At 36.9% G+C, this 21,056-nt stretch overlaps 1 protein-coding gene across 2 annotated transcripts in view; it reads right to left on the bottom strand.

Moving 5' to 3' along the window:
* RAB6A (RAB6A, member RAS oncogene family) overlaps positions 1–21,056 on the bottom strand; it is an 88,675-nt gene that overhangs the window by 10,443 nt on the left and 57,176 nt on the right. The window contains exons 3-6 of one of the 2 annotated variants that reach the window (XM_032358348.1): positions 16,119–16,172; positions 14,611–14,716; positions 12,513–12,624; positions 6,880–6,973 (exon numbers count right to left, since the gene is read on the bottom strand). In XM_032358348.1, the coding sequence (XP_032214239.1) occupies positions 6,880–6,973; positions 12,513–12,624; positions 14,611–14,716; positions 16,119–16,172 (366 nt within the window). Of the gene's footprint in view, positions 1–6,879; positions 6,974–12,512; positions 12,625–14,438; positions 14,545–14,610; positions 14,717–16,118; positions 16,173–21,056 lie in introns of both variants that reach the window. The other variant, XM_032358347.1, reaches the window with a different exon arrangement.

Below are 21,056 nucleotides of genomic sequence, written 5' to 3'. Positions count from 1 at the left end.
AAATAAATAAATAAAATCTTTAAAAATAAATAAATAATTTTTCAAGTGGTCTTTTGGGCTACATGAAAGCTGGGCAAATTCATCACTAGGAGATGCCAGTAAGAAACAATAAAGTTATTTAGGCTAAAGGGAAATAAAATCAGATGAAATGCCTATTTGTGGGAGCCTGAGTGGCTCAGTGGGTTAAGCCGCTGCCTTCAGCTCAGGTCATGATCTCAGGGTCCTGGGATCGAGTCCCACATCGGGCTCTCTGCTCAGCAGGGAGCCTGCTTCCTCCTCTCTCTCTGCCTGCCTCTCTGCCTGCTTGTGATCTCTCTCTGTCAAATAAATAAATAAAATCTTAAGGAAAAAAAAAAAAAAGAAATGCCTATCTGTAAGAAGAAATGAAGAGCACTGGAAATGGTAAATATATGGGTAAACAGAAAAAGCTGTCCTTTCCCTTCTCTTAATTGCTGTTTAAAGCAAAAATTAAACTATCTATTAGAGGATTCACAATGTATGTAAATATAAAGTATGTGACAACAATAACACAAAGCAAAAGTGCACAGGTACAAAGGATGAAATAATATATTAACTCTAGTTTAATCTGTGGAGCAACCACTAAAAAGCTATGAGGTTTAGCTAAAAAGAGGAATTAAAATAAAATATAAAAATATTTGATTAAACTGGGGTGCCTGGGTGGCTCAGTGGGTTAAGCTACTGCCTTCGGCTCAGGTCATGGTCTCAGGGTCCTGGGATCAAGCCCTGCATTGGGCTCTCTGCTCAGCAAGGAGCCTGCTTCCCTTCTTCTCTCTCTGCCTACTTGTAATCTCTGTCTGTCAAATAAAATCTTTAAAAAAAAATTTTGATTAAACTTTTATAAATGACAGACAAGCAGATAACAAAAAGCAAATGACAGATATGAACCCAACTGCATTAATAATTACATTAAATCTAAAAAAAACCCAAACGCTCCAAACAGAAAGCAAAGATTTTTATTTATTTTTTACTTATTTATTTTTTTTTAGCAGAGATTTAGACTGGATTTTAAAAAAACAGTGAGATCCAACTAAATGCCAATCCAACAGTGACCTTCTTTACAAGGAAAAAAATATACCATGCAAACAATAACCAATAAGAGAACTGGTATGGCTATATTAAGATCAGAAAAAAGGTGCCTCGTTAGCGCAGTAGGTAGCGCTCAGTCTCATAAGATCAGAAAAAGACTTAGGGACAAGGAGTATTATTAGAAAAAAAAAAGAACTTTTCTTAACACTAAAAACAAAACAGAACAAAACACACAAAAACACAATGCATTAGGAAAACAATAATAATCCTAATTATATATGCACTCAATAACAGAATTTCCAAATAGGAAGTAAAGCTGACAGAACTAAATGGCAAAACAGGCAAATACAAATGTTGTTGTAAATTTTAATACCTCCCTTCTCAGTAACTGACAGAACTATAGACAAAAAATTAGTAAGACTATGTAAGTTATGAACAATGCTATTAACTGTCTTGATATAACTGATACTTATAAAATATTACACCTGACAACTATAAAAGAACATATTTTCCAGTTATGTCTTATGTCTTATATGTCTTACTCATTAAGACAGACCATATGCTAGGCTATAACACAAATCTCAATAAATTATGAATGACTAAAATGTTACATGGTATAGTCTATGACCACAACAGAATTAAATCAGAAGCTGTAACAGTAGGAGATCTAGAAATGACCCAATTATTTGGAAATTATTTCTCTGTATCTTCACTGATGTAGTCCTTACATCTACATAAACATTTATCAAAATTCATCTAAATGTAAACTTAAGATGTGTACATTTCACTGTACGTAAATGTTTACCCCAACAGTTCAATGAAACTCAAGTGGCAGGAGTATCCACATCTAAATTGCAGTGAAAATACAGAAGTATAATACCTCATGTAACCTAGATTCTCTAAGCTTGTTCCATGTCTTGGAAATTTTTTTTTTTTTAATTTTTAAAGATTTTATTTATTATTTGTCAGAGAGAGAGAGAGAGAGCACTCACAAGCAGGCAGAGTGGCAGGCAGAGGAAGAGAGAGAAGCAGGCTCCCCACCAAGCAAGGAGCCCGATGAGGGACTCAATCCCAGGACTCTGGGATCACAACCTGAGCTGAAGGCAGCGGCTTAACCCACTGAGCCACCCAGGCGTCACATGTCTTGGAAAATTCTTAAGACTGAGTCAACCTCATTAAACAGATTTTTTTCTTACAGCATAACATGGCAGCTCTAAGTATCTGCTCAAAAAATACAGCGTATTATTCTTCCATTCAATAAACATTAATGAGTTCAGTATGATAGGAGGCAAAAGTGACAAAAAAACTTCTATATTAAAAGAAAGAAGGCGGGTGCCTGGGTGGCTCAGTGGGTTAAGCCGCTGCCTTTGGCTCAGGTCATGATCCCAGGGTCCTGGGATCGAGTCCTGCATCAGGCTCTCTGCTCAGCAGGGAGCCTGCTTCCTCCTCTCTCTCTCTGCCTGCCTCTCTGCCTACTTGTGATCTCTGTCTGTCAAATAAATAAATAAAATCTTTAAAAAAATAAAAAAAATAAAAATAAAGAAGAAAGAAGTGGTGCTACTTCAATAATTAGGAAAGGCATTTGATCTACACTTGATTATGTCTGAACCAAGTTTTTAATTATAAATAACAAAGAAGAAACAGTATTTTGGACGAGGGACAGTAACACAATGGAAATATGGGAACACAGTAAACCTGGGGGACTTTAAGAAGTGTAGTACACTGTGTAGCATACAGTGGCTTAAGATCAAGATTTTGAGCAGCAGGGCATAGCATACTAAGGACTTGGTTTAAAATTCAGCATAAAATTCACAAGTAACCTAGGGCGCCTGGGTGGCTCAGTTGGTTAAGCGACTGCCTTCAGCTCAGGTCATGATCCCGGGGTCCTGGGATCGAGTCCCACATCGGGCTCCCTGCTTCTTGGAGAGTCTGTTTTTCCCTCTGACTTTCTCCCCTCTCATGCTTTCTCTCACTGTCTCTCTCTCTCAAATAAATAAATAAAATCTTAAAAAAAAACAAAAACAAAAACAAAAAATCATTAAGCAATTCTCTAATCCTAGGAGATCTTCCTGGGGACATCTGCCATTCTAAAAACCTCTGGCCTTTCTTACCTTTGCTTGGATATCAGGTACTCTATTTTCTACCAGATATAGGATGAGGAAAAACACATTCCTAATCTCAACAGTAAGTAAGATGTGTGAGTTTCAAAAATACCTGTCTTAGGAAAAACTTCTGTCACCAATTTCCCCCCTACTGCCAAAGTTTCCAATGGTATGATAAACATTAGATTTGCAAAATAAGCACTGAACTGTCAGTGTACGCTGTCCAGAGTTAGGAACTGGACAGTGGTTATTTTGTAGATCTGATTTAGATTTCATTTAGGAAAATTTGAGTTTTTCCATATACCTAATATATCAAGTGGTATCAAAGGGAATGGTTTTGTTTGTTGTTTCTTTCCCTTAATGCTGGGGTGATTTACAGTGCAACTAAAAGAAAAAAAATTTCTTCCATTTCTAGTCACTTGAATAATTTTTTAAATGATACCCTACTTGCTTAGTTTTTAAGCTCCTTTATAAAAACAAATTCAAAACAAATTGGTTTAATTAAAAAAAAAAACAACGCAAATTCAAGGAATAGCCAACCCATAATAAGTAATGTGGTGTATTTCTTAGCTAATATTTAAAATCAGTCAGTAATTTTCCCACATGATAGAAATATATTCCGTAAGATTAATCACTGACAAAGGGGAAGATTTTAACCTATTATTTATTATGTTTTTAAAGATTTTATTTATTGGGTGCCTGGGTGGCTCAGTGGGTTAAGCCGCTGCCTTCGGCTCAGGTCATGATCTCAGGGTCCTGGGATCGAGTCCCGCATCGGGCTCTCTGCTCGGCAGGGAGTCTGCTTCCTCCTCTCTCTCTCGCTCTGCCTGCCTCTTTGCCTACTTGTGATCTCTCTGTCAAATAAATAAATAAAATCTTAAAAAAAAAAAAAAAAGATTTTATTTATTTATTTGACAGAGAGAGAGATCACAAGTAGACAGAGAGGCAGGCAGAGAGAGAGAGCGAGCGAAGCGGGCTCCCTGCTGAGCAGAGAGCCTGATGCAGAACTCCATCCCAGGACTCCGAGATCATGACCTGAGCCGAAGGCAGTGGCTTAACCCACTGAGCCACCCAGGTGTCCTTAACCTATTATTTAAATGTACTTATTAACATAAGATTTAAATTCTTTTCTTGGTTTCATTCTCTCAATTGATAGGGGGAAGAGGCTGTTGTGTCCAGAATTTTTGTCTTTTTTTTGGGGGGTGGGGTAAGGTTTTATTTACTTATTTGAGAGAGAAAGAGAGCATAAGCAAGGGGAGGGGCAGAGAGAGAGGGAGAAGCAGACTCTCTGCTGAGCAGGGAGCCTGATGTGAGACTCAAACCCAGGACCTTGGCTTCATGACTTGAGCTGAAGGGAGATGCTTAACCAACTGAAGCATCTAGGTGCCCTCAGGATTTCTGTCTTAACAAAATTATGTAAGAAGACAAAGCAAAGCTCTATAAATATTGAAATAAAATTCTAATATACTATCGTACTCCCTATAAAGTAGAAAGTAATGGTTTTTGTGAGTTAAGAAAGAAGCTACCAAAAAAAAAAAAAAAAAGGCAGCTCTACTCCAATAATTGAAAACAGTAATTTTGATCACATTAATATTTAAAAGATAATAAAATCAAGTCCCAACAGAATCAGGAACTTCACCAAAATCACATGTTCAGAATAGCATCTAAATAAAGAAAAATAATAAAATAGCAAATAGGTTTTGAATTCAGGGTAGGGCTAATTTATAAAAGAATTCCCTCTTCATTATCACTGGCTTGCTATTATCTATTTGTATTCAGGGCTTTTAGAAAAAATTATGTGCCTACTGCTAAAAAAGTTTTAAAATCAGATTGTGGTAATGGTTGCACACACAATGCTTTACATCTACTAAAAAAATCTCCTGAGTTGTATATTTAAAACAAGTGAATTTTGTGGTATGGATATTATGCTTCAATAAAGCTGTTAAAAAAATTGTATGTGTTTATAAAATATAGCAAATGAATGCCAAATCTTATTTTCTCAATATCTCAAGAGTTATCTTAACTTAGAAGCAAAAAAAAATTGTATGTGTTTATAAAATATAGCAAATGAATGCCAAATCTCATTTTCTCAATATCTCAAGAGTTATCTTAACTTAGAAGCAATTAAGTACCATGAAGATACTAGCTATCACTAGTGACCACTGTATGCTGATGATCTGAGACTTCTGAACCTGTGAGATTAGTCAGAGTCAGATGTAGGGGGCCATAGTTTAGACATTAATCCAGACTGAAAAACGTCTCAGAAGGCCATACTTTAACTTATAATAAGCAACTAGCTCATTCATATCCAAATCAAAATGTCATTATTAGATGAAAGCTAGATGAAGTCACCCACTGCTTTGTCCTTCAACGATGATAATAATAATCGTGCTAACACTTCTGTTACTCAAGTTTTTTAACTATCTGTGGTTCCTATGAGTTCATGAGTTCATTTACTTATCATTTTCTAAATTCCACAGACATTGTAGGTCCTGGAAATATATAATTTTGATGGGAGAAATATTTCCAACATAATGTGGTAAGTTCCAGGACAATGGTTTCACAAGGGTCAGGGGCCCGAGAAAACACAGAAAAGTACCATTTATTACTGGTAAATAAAATAGCCTACAGGTATGGTATGGTAGAGAATGTCAACAAAAATTTCTTTGAAGAACTGACATCTAAACTGAAACTTGAAAGGGTGAGTAGGTATCAGTCAGGAAAGGAGAAAGTGAGTATTCTAAGCAAAGAGAACAACAGCATGAAACAAAGATTTAGAGGCATGAAACCATATACTACAGGGAGGGAATCAGTGACAGTACGAAGTTACTTATATTATTTCAAGGCAACGAGATATGGGAAAGAAAGTGAAAACAATATAATGAATTTTTCATAAAGCTCAACTTATTGGGGTTAAACGATTTTATTTTAACCTTCTATTGATCACTTAGAAATGAAAAAACTACTTATTGGTTTGAAAATCCTATAAATCTGTGACCACTACTCTTTTGTGTTTTTTTTTTTAAATTTATTTGACCGAGAGATCACAAGTAGGCAGAGAGGCAGGCAGAGAGAGATAGGAGGAGGAGGCAGGCTCCTTGCTGAGCAGAGAGCCCGATGTGGAACTCGATCCCAGGACCCTGAGATCATGACCTGAGCCAAAGGCAGAGGCTTTAACCACTGAGCCACCCAGGCACCCCACCACTACTCTATCTTGTAGAAAACGGTTTGATAATGTGAGGTGTGCCCCCCCCATTTTCCAGCTCCCCCAAAACATTCCTTTATGAACACTGTTAGAACAATAGCAGGTTACTAAGGATGAAGTAACCAGAATATACTTTCACAACTACAACCAAAATATCACTCGTGACAGCAAATACTTGCTTTCTTTTATCATTAAACCCTTAAAAATAGAAAAAAAAAATTTTTTTTAATTTACCTTAAAACAATCCAGTAGGGATGCAGTGAGGGTAGGGTAAGTTTACAACCTTGCAATCATAATGAAATAGTTGTCCTGTGCACAATCTTAAGTTTACTTGTCAACCCTTTTCTCCTTTTCCAAAATCTATGCCACATTTGTATTTTTTCACTGGGTAATATGTTGCTAGTTCACGAGACCTGCTGTTCCCAACTAGAAGAAAATCGTATAGCAGGGATACTCACACAATTATTTCATAATAGTTTTTAAATTTGATAACCTCAACCCAATACTCCAAGATCACTTACTTACCTGTTTAACATTGTAACCTGCTTTTGCACTTGTTTCAATAAACATAACATTCAGCTCTTTGGCTTTCCTTTCTCCTTCCTCAATTGATACTTGCCTGTAAAAAAAATTTTAAAGATAAATTCTTCTTTTTGCAAAACTGACATTATAAAGATGATAAACAAGATTCTGAAAAGAACTTTTCTTGACGGGGTGCTAGTTATCAGGTGAGACTAGTTTGAAGATTCATTAAGCTGCAGTACACTTAAAATTTGTGCACTTCAGTGTATATGTTATATGTAACTAAACAATTTTTTAAAAAAGAATTTTTTTAGTGATTTGCTTTTACTTGGCAGGGCTCATCCTATAATTTTTTTTTTTTTAAGATTTTATTTATTTATTTGAGAGAGGGAGAGACAGCATGAGAAGGGAGAAGCAGACTCCCCAAGGAACTGGGAGCCTGATGTGGGACTCGATCCCAGAACTCCAGGATCATGACCTGAGCTCAAGGCACTGGCTTAACCAACTGAGCCACCCAGGCATCCCAATTTTTTTATTTTTAAAAACAATATCTGGCTATTTTCTGTTCATAGTAGATCATAATAATTTAGCCTTATGATTAAAAACTTCAGGTAAAATAATTTTTCATGACCAATTTGTCAATCTGCTACTATAATTTACGTAACCACTCCCAAACTGTTAAAAATGTTCTTTTTTTCCAAATTTTATACTACTGTGAAAATGCTACTATAAACATCTTGACGTAATATTTTGTGCACTGTGGGTCATTTCTTCAGGATGGATTTTGTGGATTTCTCTAAGTGGAACAAGTGAGTCAAAAGACATGTATGTTGGAGTGCCTGGGTGGCTCAGTGGGTTAAGACGCTGCCTGCGGCTCAGGTCATGATCTCAGGGTCCTGGGATCGAGCCCCATATCAGGCTCTCTGCTCAGCAGGGAGCCTGTTTCCCCCTCTCTCTCTGTCTGCCTCTCTGCCTGCTGGTGATCTCTCTGTCAAATAAATAAAATCTTAAAAAAAAAAAAAAAAAGACATGTATGTTAAAGTCTCTTGATACATTTTATAGGGCTTTTGGTAATGCATGATAATTAGCGGTGTCTCTCAAACTGTAATACACTCTTCAAGTGAAACATTATGTCACTTTTCTTGGTATTCCTAGTGCCTAGCCAGCACACAGGTGTTTAATAAATATGCAAATATTCTAATTAAATGGATCTAAAATACCAGCTGACAAACCCTGCTTTCTACAATACAGAGAACCAAAGCAATACAGGAGAATTTCCACAAGCTCTCACCACATCTATCCACCGATCTACATGTGTGTATCCTTATATTCTACCTCTAGTCCTGCTACTATGGAGGAAACTGTCCTTACTCCCCAGACTTATACCTCTGTACTAGATTCACTATCTTCTTATTTATATAAGAAGATACTACTCTAGAAATTCTCCACTCTCTGGAAAAGTCAGGAAAGAAGAAAATGAATATTGTAAGCAAAGAGAACATCACAGATATTCTCTTATACAATCCAAGTGTTAATGTTTTGCTACATCTGCTTGTTTTATCCTCAATTCTCTATGTATTTACACGTGTATATACATTTTAAAAAACACACATTTGAAAATAAGTTGACAATCTGCAGATCTTTAGCCCTAAATATATCAACAGAATTAATTAATTGGTTAATTAATTTTTTATCTATTTACTTGACAGAGAGAGACCACGAGAGAGGGAACACAAGCAGGGGGAGTGGGAGAGGGAAAAGCAAGCTTCCTGCAGAGCAGGGAGCCAGACACTGGGCTCGATCCCAGGAACCTGCCCTAAAATTTACTCCTTGGACCTTGTCTCTATTTACAATCTCTCCTTTGGTGATCTCATACAGTCTTGTGGCTTTAAATACCATCTACATGCTGATTAGTTCCAAACTTACATATCTAGCCTGGACGGCTACTCTGAACTCCAGACTCCAATATCCAATTGCCTACCTGACATCTAATTAGATGTTAGGATAGCTAATATCAAGTCTGAATGAATGAATGAATGAATGAATTTATGGGGTGGGGGAAGGGAGGGAGGGAGGGGGTAGTGAGAGACTCTTAAGCAGGCTCCATGCCCAGCTGAGGGCCCAAAACCGGGCTCCATCTCACAACCCTAAGATTATGACCTGAACCTAAATCAGGAGTGAGACGATTAACCAACTGAGCCACCCAGGCATCCCCTAGCAATTCTAAATTTAAAATGACCAAAACTTGCTTGGGCAGCTGCCTTTGGCTCAGGTCATGATCCTGAAGTCCCAGGATCCAGTCCCAAATTCGGCTCCCTGCTCAGCAGGGAATCTGCGTCTCCCTCTGCCCCTCCCCCGCCATCCTCAAACATGCGCTCTCTCTCATTCTTTCAAATAAATAAATAAAATCTTTTGAAAAGGTAATAATAAAAGAAAAGAAAATGACCAAAACTGAAGTCATGATATACCATCCCAAACCATCTCTTTATGTAGTCTCTTCCTATCTCAGTTAATAACAATTACTCAGGCTAAGAATCTAAGTGTCATTTTGACTTCAACTTCTCCCTCACTGCATATTCTGTCCATCATTATGTATTATATCCATTCCATGAGTGTATCTTGACAATTTCATCTTCAAAATATATCTGAATTTGACCACTGATCACCACACAAGCTGCCACTATCCTGGTCCAAGTCATCATCATTTCTTGCTTGGATTACAGTCTGGATTACCCTCCTTACTTCTACTCTTATGTATTTTCTTTCTTTCTTTTTTTTTTTTTTTAAGATTTTATTTATTTATTTGTTTGTTTGTTTGTTTATTTATTTGACAGAGATCACAAGTAGGCAGAGAGGCAGGCAAAGAGAGGAGGAAGCAGACTCCCTGCCGAGCAGAGAGCCTGATGCGGGGCTCGATTCCAGGACCCTGAGATCATGACCTGAGCCGAAGTCAGAGGCTTTAACCCACTGAGCCACCCAGGCACCCCCTCTTACGTATTTTCAACAAGCAAACACTGATCTGTGAAAAGTTACTCTTCTACTCAAATCCTCTGATCTCATTCAGAGACTCTGCCCCACTTTATCTGGCCTTTATAAAGATCTTTAAAAAAAAAACAACAAAACAAACCCCTCATCACCTCCTACACTTTCCATCCTTCTCTTTACCACCTATATAGGGCTCCAAGCTGTTCATCAAAAAAATGAAGTATATTCCCAACTCAGGGATTTTCTAGGCCATTTTCTGGGCCATGAGCTTAGAACCTTTTCCTCCTCTAGATAACTGCATAGTGACTCCCTTCCTTTGTTAGTACTCAAAAGGCATCAGTCATTTTCTCAATGAAGTTTTCTATTGCTCTCCCATCTAATATTTCAAACTCACACTTGGCATTTCAAATATCTTTTTTCTGCTTTATTTTTTACTCTTAACAGGTATCATTATAGAAAATACTATGTATTTTTAAAATTATTATTATTATTATTATTTACTTATTTATTGTCTGGTTCATTCTCTGAAATAAAAGTTCCTTGGAGACTTGTCTTTTTTTGTTCACCATTCTATCCTAAAGCAGCATCCTCTGAAACACAAATGATACTCAATAAATACTTCTGAATGATTATTTTAAGTGAATGATTATCCTACACATAAATGATTCCAGACAGAAATTCTTCCTAGTCTTAGAACTAGTAGTCACCTTGATAAAATGGTTAAAGGTTAGCTACAGCAATGGTCCCAACTATGGTTTGATTTTGTCAGAATCACCTAGGAAGACTCAGTAAATATAGATTCAAGGGTCCCACACTGAACTAACTAAATTACAGCATCTAAAGATAGGATTTAAAACCCTAAAATGTTTAAAGTTGACCATGGTCCTTCACAGCCAGAATCTTAAAAGAGGGTCTAAGAAGCCATATTTACCAACTGATTCTCAGGTTTAGAACATTTGGGAATCACTGGCTACAAAGGACAGAAAATACTACACAATTGGGTGCTTATACTGAAACGCTGAAACAGATATACTCTGGTATTTCCTCCAAGTTTTTACCAAAATAATATAATTCTCAATGTGATAAAGACATTTAACTTTGGATCATTTTTATTAAAACATTCTCTCCTGATTACAAAGTAATTTTTTCAGAAGACCAATCATTAACAGTAAAGTCCTCCATAATCCCAATCCCTTCCCAAAGATGTAGAGTGAGTTAAGTTCCATGTATGCTTATGCAGATTTGTTCTAAGCAAAAGAATATATAAACATATCTACCATCTTATTTTTTTTTTTAACAAAAAGGATATCATGCTACATATGATAGCATGTGTGACTGAGCCACCCAGGTGCCCCGAGGCAATGAATATTTTAAATTCTGATACTGTTGAACTGTTTCATCCCTGAATTATATTAGTTACAGGTTGTCTAGGTGGCTCAGTCAGGTAAGCATCTGCCCTTGGCTGAGGTCATGATTCTCGGGTCTTGGGATGGAGCCCCATGTCAGGCTCCCTGCTCAGTGTGGAGTCTGCTTCTCCTTCTCCTTCTGCTCTCCATCTAATGCATCCTTCTAGATAACTCTGGCTATTGTAACAGGAAACAATTCACATATACAATTTCCCTACTTAAAATTGAAAGTACCAGGGACTCTCTACCAGAAGAATATATACCTACATGATCTACAAATTCTCACAGTGGAGATAAATAAAATAGTGAAAACTTACAATGCCAACTGATGTCCAAATAATTATTTTCATAAAGGAAAGATGCTCATATTCTGAGTTTACTTTTAAATCAAGAAAGACTTTTCTGTCATTCTACTGCCAATTCCAAATGAGGTACCATGGGAAAAAATGGGCTTAACATTTCCACAAGCCTTTGAACATACTGGATTTTCTTTGCAACATTTTAATTAATAGTACAAGTTCAATACCCGAATTTCAATATCTAACTCATGAATAAAGAAACAGCAAATAGTAAAAGCTTCTACTATTAAGTAAAATGGTCAAGACTATTTAAACCAGAAAAAATATCCAGTAGATTACTTAGGATGCTGAAGGCAGATATTCAAGCCATGGGTTCCACAGTGAATGTTAGTTTTGCATCCTGTGACTTGAATATGGCTTTGCTCATTTGACTAAGGTATCACAATCACGCTATTCAGTTCAACTACACAGTCTGGTTCAACCATACAATTTAAAAAAAGGAAAACCACACCACTGAATTATAATGAATATTTATAAGACTACCAATAGAGTGTGCATTTAGTCATTATGAATAATTTTTAAAGATAGGATTTGCTCTTAAAACATTTTGTTCTTTAACAGAGCACTGCTCATGTTTATGAGGCCTAAAAAATGCAAAACAGTTACCAGCTTCATGTGTAAATAATCTTTTTTCCCCCCATGTATAAACAATTTTGCACAAAAGCTATTTACACATGGGCTTCCACAAAACAAAAAAACTCATTTTCCTTTGAGGACTGAGTTTAATGTTTACATTTATATTTCAGGTTCTCACACTGAAGGAAAGTAGGGTATAAACTTAAGAATTAAACAGGTTTCCTTTCAAAACAATTCTTCAGTAATAAAAATAACAAGCTGATTAATGAAGAAATCAAACATCTGATACACACACAAAATCACTCTATACCTCTTGTCAGCAAGATCTGTTTTATTTCCTACTAGCATGATGATAACATCACTTCCTCGTTCTGTTCTGACATCATCAATCCATTTTGTAGTTTGCTGGAATGAGTTAACATCTGGTATAGGAGGGTGGACAAAGTAGATTAGTGTTACCGCAAAGCCTCCCCAAGTGATAAACCAAAACCAAAACCAAACAAACAAACAAAAAACCCAAAAAGTTGGGGAGGGGGTGGCACATTAGGACCCACTTTTAATGTGCCTGCAATATAACTCCATTTTATCTGAGTACAACTGTCAGTGATATAAACAAATAAAGACTAAAGTCCTCAAGGTTCCTTTTATAGTAGTTTAAAACTTTTAAACATGATCAATGAGTTTAACGTACCAGATGTAAGGGGGGTGGGGGAAAATTTTTAAAATGTTAAGGACAGCTATGGCAGATAATATGGTGTCACATTGCCACAATGTTTTTTTGATTACTTACACATACCCAGCATGACAAAGAAAGCATCTCCAAAAGTAGGTCAGCCAATAAATCCCAACACATCCAGAAAATTTATAAAGCCTTTAAACAGCTTTCAACACCACTCTGTTTGCATTGCTTATTCAGTTTGTGATCACTTTAACTTTAAGTTCATTAGTTTAATGCACCAGAATCACTTGTAACAAAATCCATTTTTCCTAGCACTAGATTCTAAGTAGAATACTTCAGTATTTTTTACAGCAGCTTCAGAGAACAGTTTACTAATATTTTAACCACATGTGCATAATTTTTAAAGAAAAACACATAAGGTCTCACTTGCTTTGGTTAAAGTAAGCACAAACATTTTAAAGCTGCAAAACTTGTCAATGCACAATAATGAACATACACATTTTTAAACGAGTAGCAACCCAAAGTAAAGCTTCAAGAAAAGAAAGATTGCATATAGCCCCTAATCCACCTCCAAAAAAGGTCTCTGAATGCAAACTTAAAATTCTGCCATTGCAATTAAGTAGATAGCACTTCTGGTTGATCAGATATGAAAAAATGTACAGTAAGAATATCACTAGCTCAAATCAACAGTTTATGTAAGATTCTTTTAAAAATAAGTTTAAGATGTAACATTATTCTGGTTTTCCTACAAATTATGGACCACTATGTGGAATGATGGCTTAATATTGCCTAATATCTATAATAAACCAATTTACAAAGACAATTTTAATCAGAGAGCATTTCGCTGTCAGTCACCCTATTCTGTGGAAAATTTATAGGCACTTAAAATGCCAAAGGCATTACTCAGTCTTCAGGAAAAAGAAAAAGGATCATTACTTGTTTTAATCTCCTATTTAAAATTTCTTGTTGGAGAGAAATTAAAGTGCAATTTGTTAGCAATGAAGTCAGTCACAGAATCCAGAGATGATTCAAATGAAAATGATTACTAGAAAACTGCACATTATTACGTTTTCTCTGCCTTCCTCTATAGAGAGGATGGCTGGAAGCGGAAAGCAGAGAAAAGTTGGCTAGCAGAAGCTTTTAATAGCCTCAATAGAAAGCTTTGGAGGATCTGAAAAATTTTGGCAAGAGGCTTAAATGCAAATTATTTTATTTTAGAGAAACCCGAGATAAAGTTAAATGAAAAAGGTGACATTCTTCCAACCATAATTATGGTGTGACTTAGGGATAACAGGATACTAAGAGAGCCTGGGAGAAGATTCATAATCAGATCTAAAGGAAAATTCCCAGGCCAAAAAAATCTGGCACAGCGGAAATAAAGAAAGTTGATACAAACATCAAAGCAAGTATTTCTGACCTAGCTGGTATATGATAAGGTTTACTATGACAAAACTCATTTTTACATGCTAGTATAGAAAACAAGCACAAGACAAGAACATGCATGCAGCTAGGCTAAAGGTTGAAAGATTAGAAATGCATTAATTCCCCCCCACTCACTTGTGATATCATAAACAACAACTGCCACAGTGGAGTCACGAATGTAGCTAGGAATCAAGCTCCTGAACCGCTCTTGACCTGCTGTGTCCCATAATTGCAATCGTACCTAACAACAAAATCAGTCAAACAAGCAAGAAAAATAAGAAAGGTCAACCCGTTGCAAAATACCTACTTGTGATATCGTAAACTACTACGGCTGCAGCAGAATCACGGATGTAACTGGGAATGAGGCTACGGAAACGTTCCTGACCCGCAGTATCCCACAGCTGCAGCCTGATCTGTGGGATGGGAAAAAATAAATAAAAAAAAAAAAAAAACCAAACTCATACTAAAAAGAAAAAAGAAATAATGTTTTTAAAAGGGGGAAGGTGGGAAGAAGGTAAAAAGCAGACTCATGCAAAAGCTGCAGGGACATGAGGAATGAAAATAACACAAAATTCCTTTTTCAAAAGGGAGTAGTATTAAAAATTTGCTTGCTCTGAAGGTACGTGACTTAAATATGGCAATGTGAAAGATTTCACAGAATCAGAAATACAGCTTTTTAAAAACTCCCTATAATGTCTATTTGAATCTTATGCCTTCCAGATAGCAAAAAATAGACTGTTGATGTTCAAATAATGAGCATAAAATGGAAAAATGAAGGTAAATGCCAATGAGCAGCCCTGGCTATCAGAGTAAAGGAATGAATGCCTCTCTGAAGCTAGAATGTGTCTCTTTTCTATTGGATCCAGAACACTTTGAAATTGGGTCTCTGACTACTGTGCTAATGTTTCTTCTATATGTTTCTTCCCAGAACATTGTATATAACCTAAGAAAACAGAGGAGTATTTTTTTGCAACTCTAAAAAATTTCTTTGCATTCTTACTTTATCATATCTACATTTGAGGAAGAAAAGCCTGAAAACAAGTATTCAGTTATTTTACCATTATAAACAATTTCTAAGCTTTGAAAATTTAAGAAATTACATGCTGTATATTAAACCACAAAAGAGAATATCCAAAAGAAAAACTTTCACACACTAACAGGAAACAGCATTAGAAATACAATAATGTTTTTTTGGCATAGGTCCCAAAATATTACATTTAAGATAGTCACCGTTTAGTTGATAGGAATCTCTTCCAGGGACAGTGGGCTGGAGTACAGAATTTATACTATGTGTAAAGGGAGCATTCGAAAAGACAGGTATCTAAATCCAACAAATAAATACACATTACCTCTATCTATTCACTATCACTTCAGTATACATCACATTCTAACAAATAAAATTCTGAAATTCACAAATTATGTGATATTCAAATGAAATACTTCTGAATGCCTCAAGAGTAGCACTCAACAAGTCTTTAGCAGCTCTAATGTCTTTATGAAAATACACTTTTCATTATCGCAAAGCTGCTTGTTATCATTTTTCCAAATTGGAATGACAAATTTTATTTAGTAGGCCTAGGGCATTCAGTATTTTCCAAACAACTTGACTTTCTCTCCTCTTTGGATTTCACTTGGAGATTAGGTCAAAATGCTAAGTACTACCACTCTGTTAATAATAGTTTTTCTCAAAGCCTGTAAACTAACTTTTTCAACTTGCTAAGAACTTATTATAGTGATAATCATCGATTATAGCTTTGATCATCGTTTTGTACCCTGGAGTGTTGCAGAAAATTGCACACTGAAAGCATTACTCACTGTTCGATCCTCCAAGTACATTGTTTTTGATAAAAAGTCAATACCAATTGTTGCCTGTAAAACAGAGTAAAACAAAGAAGTTAAAAACTAAAATAAAAATTACAATCGTTTTGGGGCGCCTGGGTGGCTCAGTGGGTTAAAGCCTCTGCCTTTGGCTTGGGTCATGATCCCAGGGTTCTGGGATGGAGCCCCGCATGGCATCGGGCTCTATGCTCAGCGGGGAGCCTGCTTCCCCCTCTCTTTCTCTGCCTGCTTCTCTGCCTACCTGTGATCTCTGGCTGTCAAAGTCTGTCAAATAAATAAATAAAATCTTAAAAAAAAATTACTATAGTTTTGGGGGCGCCTGGGTGGCTCAGTCAGTTAAGTGTCTGCCTTTGGTTCAGGTCACAATCCCAATGGATGGAGCCCTGTGTGGGACTCCCTGCTGAGTCTGCTTCTCCCTATACTCCTCCCCCCACTCCTGTGTGCTCTCTCAAATAAATAAATAAAATTTTAAAAAATAATAATAGTTTAATGGCAGTTTAGGGTTCAAAGGGTAATTATTATTGTAGGAGAAATAATGAATAAACACATCATAGCCAAGTACAAATGAACAAAATTTTCAGTGATAATGGTTCCCATCAACTAAGCACATGTGCTGGAGAATTCTTTTAGGCCTTTCTCACCATCGTCACTAATCCTCATACATCTCTGCAAAGCGCTACTGCCATCCCTATTTTTTATCATTCTAACAATACTGGGGTTCAGAGAAGTTAGAAAACTTGTCTAGGGGAACAAAGCTTCTGCTGTGGAGCTGGGAATAAAAGTCCAGCTCTTTCCAATATATAATGATTATTTTATATATATATTTGTTATTTATTATTATTTTATATTTTTATATACTTTATATTATAGTTTATATATTATTTATTTTATATATATTGAAGTTGTAATAAAATACACATAATGAAATTAACCATCTTAACCGTTTTTTAAAAATGCTATTTTTAAGATTTTGACAGAGACACACCAAGAGAGGGAACACAAGCAGAGGGAGTGGGAGAGGGAGAAGCAGGCTTCCCACCAAGCAGGGAGCCTGATGCAGGGCTTGAAGCTGGACCCCAGGATCATAACCTGAGCTGAAGGCAGACACCCAACAACTGAGCCCCCCAGGTGCTCCTAAAATGCTATTTTTTGAGAGTAGTTTTAGGTTCATAGCAAAACTAAAAGGTGCGGAGAATTCCCATATACTCCTTTACCCCCACATATGCATAACACTCCCTATTATCAACATCCCCAGCCAAAGTGGTACATTTGTTACAGCTGATGAACCTATACTGACACTGATATATTTTTTAAGATAGATTTTACTTTTAAATTGTGGTAAAACATTCACATAAAATATGATATTCTGGGGCACTGTGTGGCTCCGTTGGTTAGGTGGCTGACTTGAGCTCAGGTCAGGATCCCAGGGTCCTAGGATCGAGCCCCGCATTGGGCTCCCTGCTTTGCAAGCTCTCTGCTTCTCTCTCTCTACCCCTTCCCCCAGTTTATGTGCTCGCTCGCTCTCTCTCAAATAAATTCGTTAAAAATAAAATGAAATGTAGTTATGTTAAGTGTACAATTCAATGGCACTGATTATATCCACGATGATGTATAACTGTCAATATTATTTTTAAAGCTTTTTTATGACTTCAAAAACGGTACCCAATAAGCAATAACTTATCACAATGTATGGATATCCGACAATTTCTTTTTCCATTCATCTATTAATGGACATTTAGGTTGTGTCCACCTTTTGGTTGCGTGAGTTCCTATATTCAGTTCCTCAGTACATACTGAACAGTGGAATTGCTAGGCCGTATGATAATTCTATTTAAACTCTGTGAGAAAATGCCACACTGGCTTCCACAGCAGCTCCACCACTTTAAGTTTCCAAAAGCAATGCATGAAGGTTCCAATTTTTCCACATTCTTGCCAGAATTTGATGTTTTCTTTTTTTTGTAATACTCATCTTTAGCAGGTAGGAAATGGAATCTCTTTGTGATTCTGATTTGCAGTTCTCTAATGACTAATAATGTTAAGCATCTTTTCATGTGCTAACTGGCCAATTGTACAACCTCTGTGAAGAACTATTCAAGTCCTATGCATTTTTAAACCAAGTTTGTCATTTTATTATTGATATGCCGTTCTTTATAGATCCCAGATATTAAACCCTTCTCCGGTATGTAATTTTCAAGTATTTCCTCCCACTCTGTAGGTTGAGCCTGGTGCTTTTATTGAAAATCACTTGTACGGCATCTGCGTGGCTCAGTCTGTTGAATGTCCAACTCTTGATTTAGGCTTGGGTCATAATCTCAGGGTCCTGGGATCTAGCCCCACATTGCACTTCACACTCAATGGGGAGTCTGCTTGAGTTTCTCTTTCTCCCCGTGTCCCTCCATGCTTTGTGCACAAACTCATGCTCACACAGTCTCAATAAATAAATCTTTTTTTTTTTTTAGATTTTATTTATTTATTTGACAGACAAAAATCACAAGTAGGCAGAGAGAGAGGAGGAAGCAGGCTCCCAGAGAGCAGAGAGCCCGATGTGGGCCTCGATCCCAGAATCCTGGGATCATGACCTGAGCCGAATGCAGAGGCCTTAACCTACTGAGCCACCCAGGCTTGGGTGAATCTTTTAAAAAATTTTTAAAAAGAAAATCAGTTGTCAATAGGTATTTGGATTTACTTATGAACTGCCAATTCTATTCTACTGGTCTATGTGTCTATCGTTCTGATTACTGTAGCTTTGTAATAAATTCTGAAATCAGGAGTATGAGTCCTCCTACCTTTTTTTTTTTTAAAGATTTTATTTATTTATCTGTCAGAGAGAGAGCAAGCATGTGCAGGGGCGGAGGGGTGGGAGGAGCATGCTCACTGCTGAACAGGGAGCCCAATGCATGGCTCTATTCCAGGACCCTGGGTTCGTGACCTGAACTGAAGGCAGATATGAAACCGACTGAGCCACCCAAGAGCCCCACTTTTGTTTTTCAAGATTGTTTTGGCTTTTGGAATTTAGAATCGGCTATTTCTACACAAATGGCAGTAGAAATCTGGATAGGGACTGCATTAAATCCGTAGATTAGTTTCAGTAGTTAGTATCGACATCTTAACAATATTAATTCTTCTAATCCCTTTGCCTAGGATGTCTCTCCATTTATTTAGGTCTTTAATTTTTTTTTTAGTGTTTTGTAAATTTCAGTTATATACAGATTTTTATTAAGAAAGCAAGGAAAAAAAAATAAAAATAAAAAGAAAGCAAGTAAGGGGAGCACCTGGGTGGCTCAGTGGGTTAAAGCCTCTGCCTCAGGTCATGATCCCAGGGTCCTGGGATCAAGCCGCCCCCCCTTCCCTCCCCTCACCACCCTCCACCCCCCACCCCAATCTGGTTCTCTGCTCAGCGGGGAGTCTGCTTCTTCATCTCTCTGCCTGCCTCTCTGCCTACTTGTGATCTCTGTCTGTCAAATAAATAAAATCTTAAGGAAAAAAAAAAAAGCAAGCAAGCAAGGGGTGCCTGAGTAGCTCAGATGGTTAAACATCTGCCTTTGGCTCAGGTCATGATTCTAAGGTCCTGGGATCAAGATCCACATTACTTCCCTGCTCAGTGGGGAGCCTGCTTCCCTCTCTTCCTCTACTGCTACCCCACTGCTTGTGTTCTCTGTCAAATAAAAATCTAAAGAAAGAAAGAAACCAAGCAACCTAGCTTTCCCCTTTATCCTAAACTATGTGACTATGTATTTCAATTTCATTTCTATATATAGGGCTTACATACACATAACCTAGGTACGAATTCCATCTTACAACATTCAGTCTGAAAATGTATATCCCGTTCTGCTATAGGCTGGGATAATGGGTTCATAAACTTGTATTACTGTGCAAAAGCATCTAACTGACAAACCTGTGGAATGCACAGGAATAGTATAGAGCTATATTTAACAAATCTCACCCACAGAACCTCAGTTAATCAGTCAAGATGGCAGAGGCAGCTAATTTTCTACAGAAATATCCATCGTTCCCTTTCTTACTAAAACAATCACTGATTTAAATCCATACTTTTCCCACTAAAAAGATTACATTTTCCAACCTTCTCTGAGCTTTAAGTAAATGGGGCTGACTCAGTTGAGAGGTGCACTCTTGGGTTTTTTTCCTTTCCTTTTTCTTGCCTGGATATGGGATACCATGGACAGAACTCCAAGAACCATTCAATAACATGAGGCAACCTCCATATGGAAGTGATGTATTAGATCTGGTTAAACAAAGTCAGAAGTCCCACTGACTATGGAGCTGCCACAAAGGTCTGAACTACTTTACTTACAGACTTCTTTTATATGGGAAAAAACCATTCTCAAGTCACTTACTAATGTTATTTTGTGCTTGTTATAAACAGCCCAAAATAATTTTTAATAGCTACGAACAGAAATATGCCTTGTCAGATCTCACAGCCAACACATATAAATGCTTTCAAAATTAGTACAAAGTAAGATTTTATGTATAATAATCCCCCCTTCCACTGCACTATCCTAATATTGGAACATAATTTATACACCAAACTCATAAAGATTAAAATTAACCTGAAGGGGTGCCTGGGTGGCTCAGTGGGTTAAAGCCTCTGCTTTCAGCTCAGGTCATGATTCCAGGGTCCTGGGATCGAGCCCCACATCGGGTTCTCTGCTCGGCAGCGAGCCTGCTCCCACCACCCGCCCTCCACCAACCACCTGCCCATCTCTCTGCCTACTTGTGATCTCTGTCAAATAAATAAATAAGATCTTTAAAAAATTTTAAAAAAAATTTAAGAATTAAAAAAAAATTAATCTGAAAAACATAGCCTGTTTCTGCTCTTCTTTTCAGTTAATTTTATTCTAAGCAGAACTACTATGGCAAAAAAGTTAATCACCCAAAAGAATTAAGCCAACAGCA

The sequence above is a fragment of the Mustela erminea genome, chromosome 9 (genome assembly GCF_009829155.1).
Source record: "Mustela erminea isolate mMusErm1 chromosome 9, mMusErm1.Pri, whole genome shotgun sequence".
NCBI lineage: Eukaryota > Metazoa > Chordata > Mammalia > Carnivora > Mustelidae > Mustela > Mustela erminea.
This window is presented reverse-complemented; position numbering and strand designations above follow the sequence as displayed.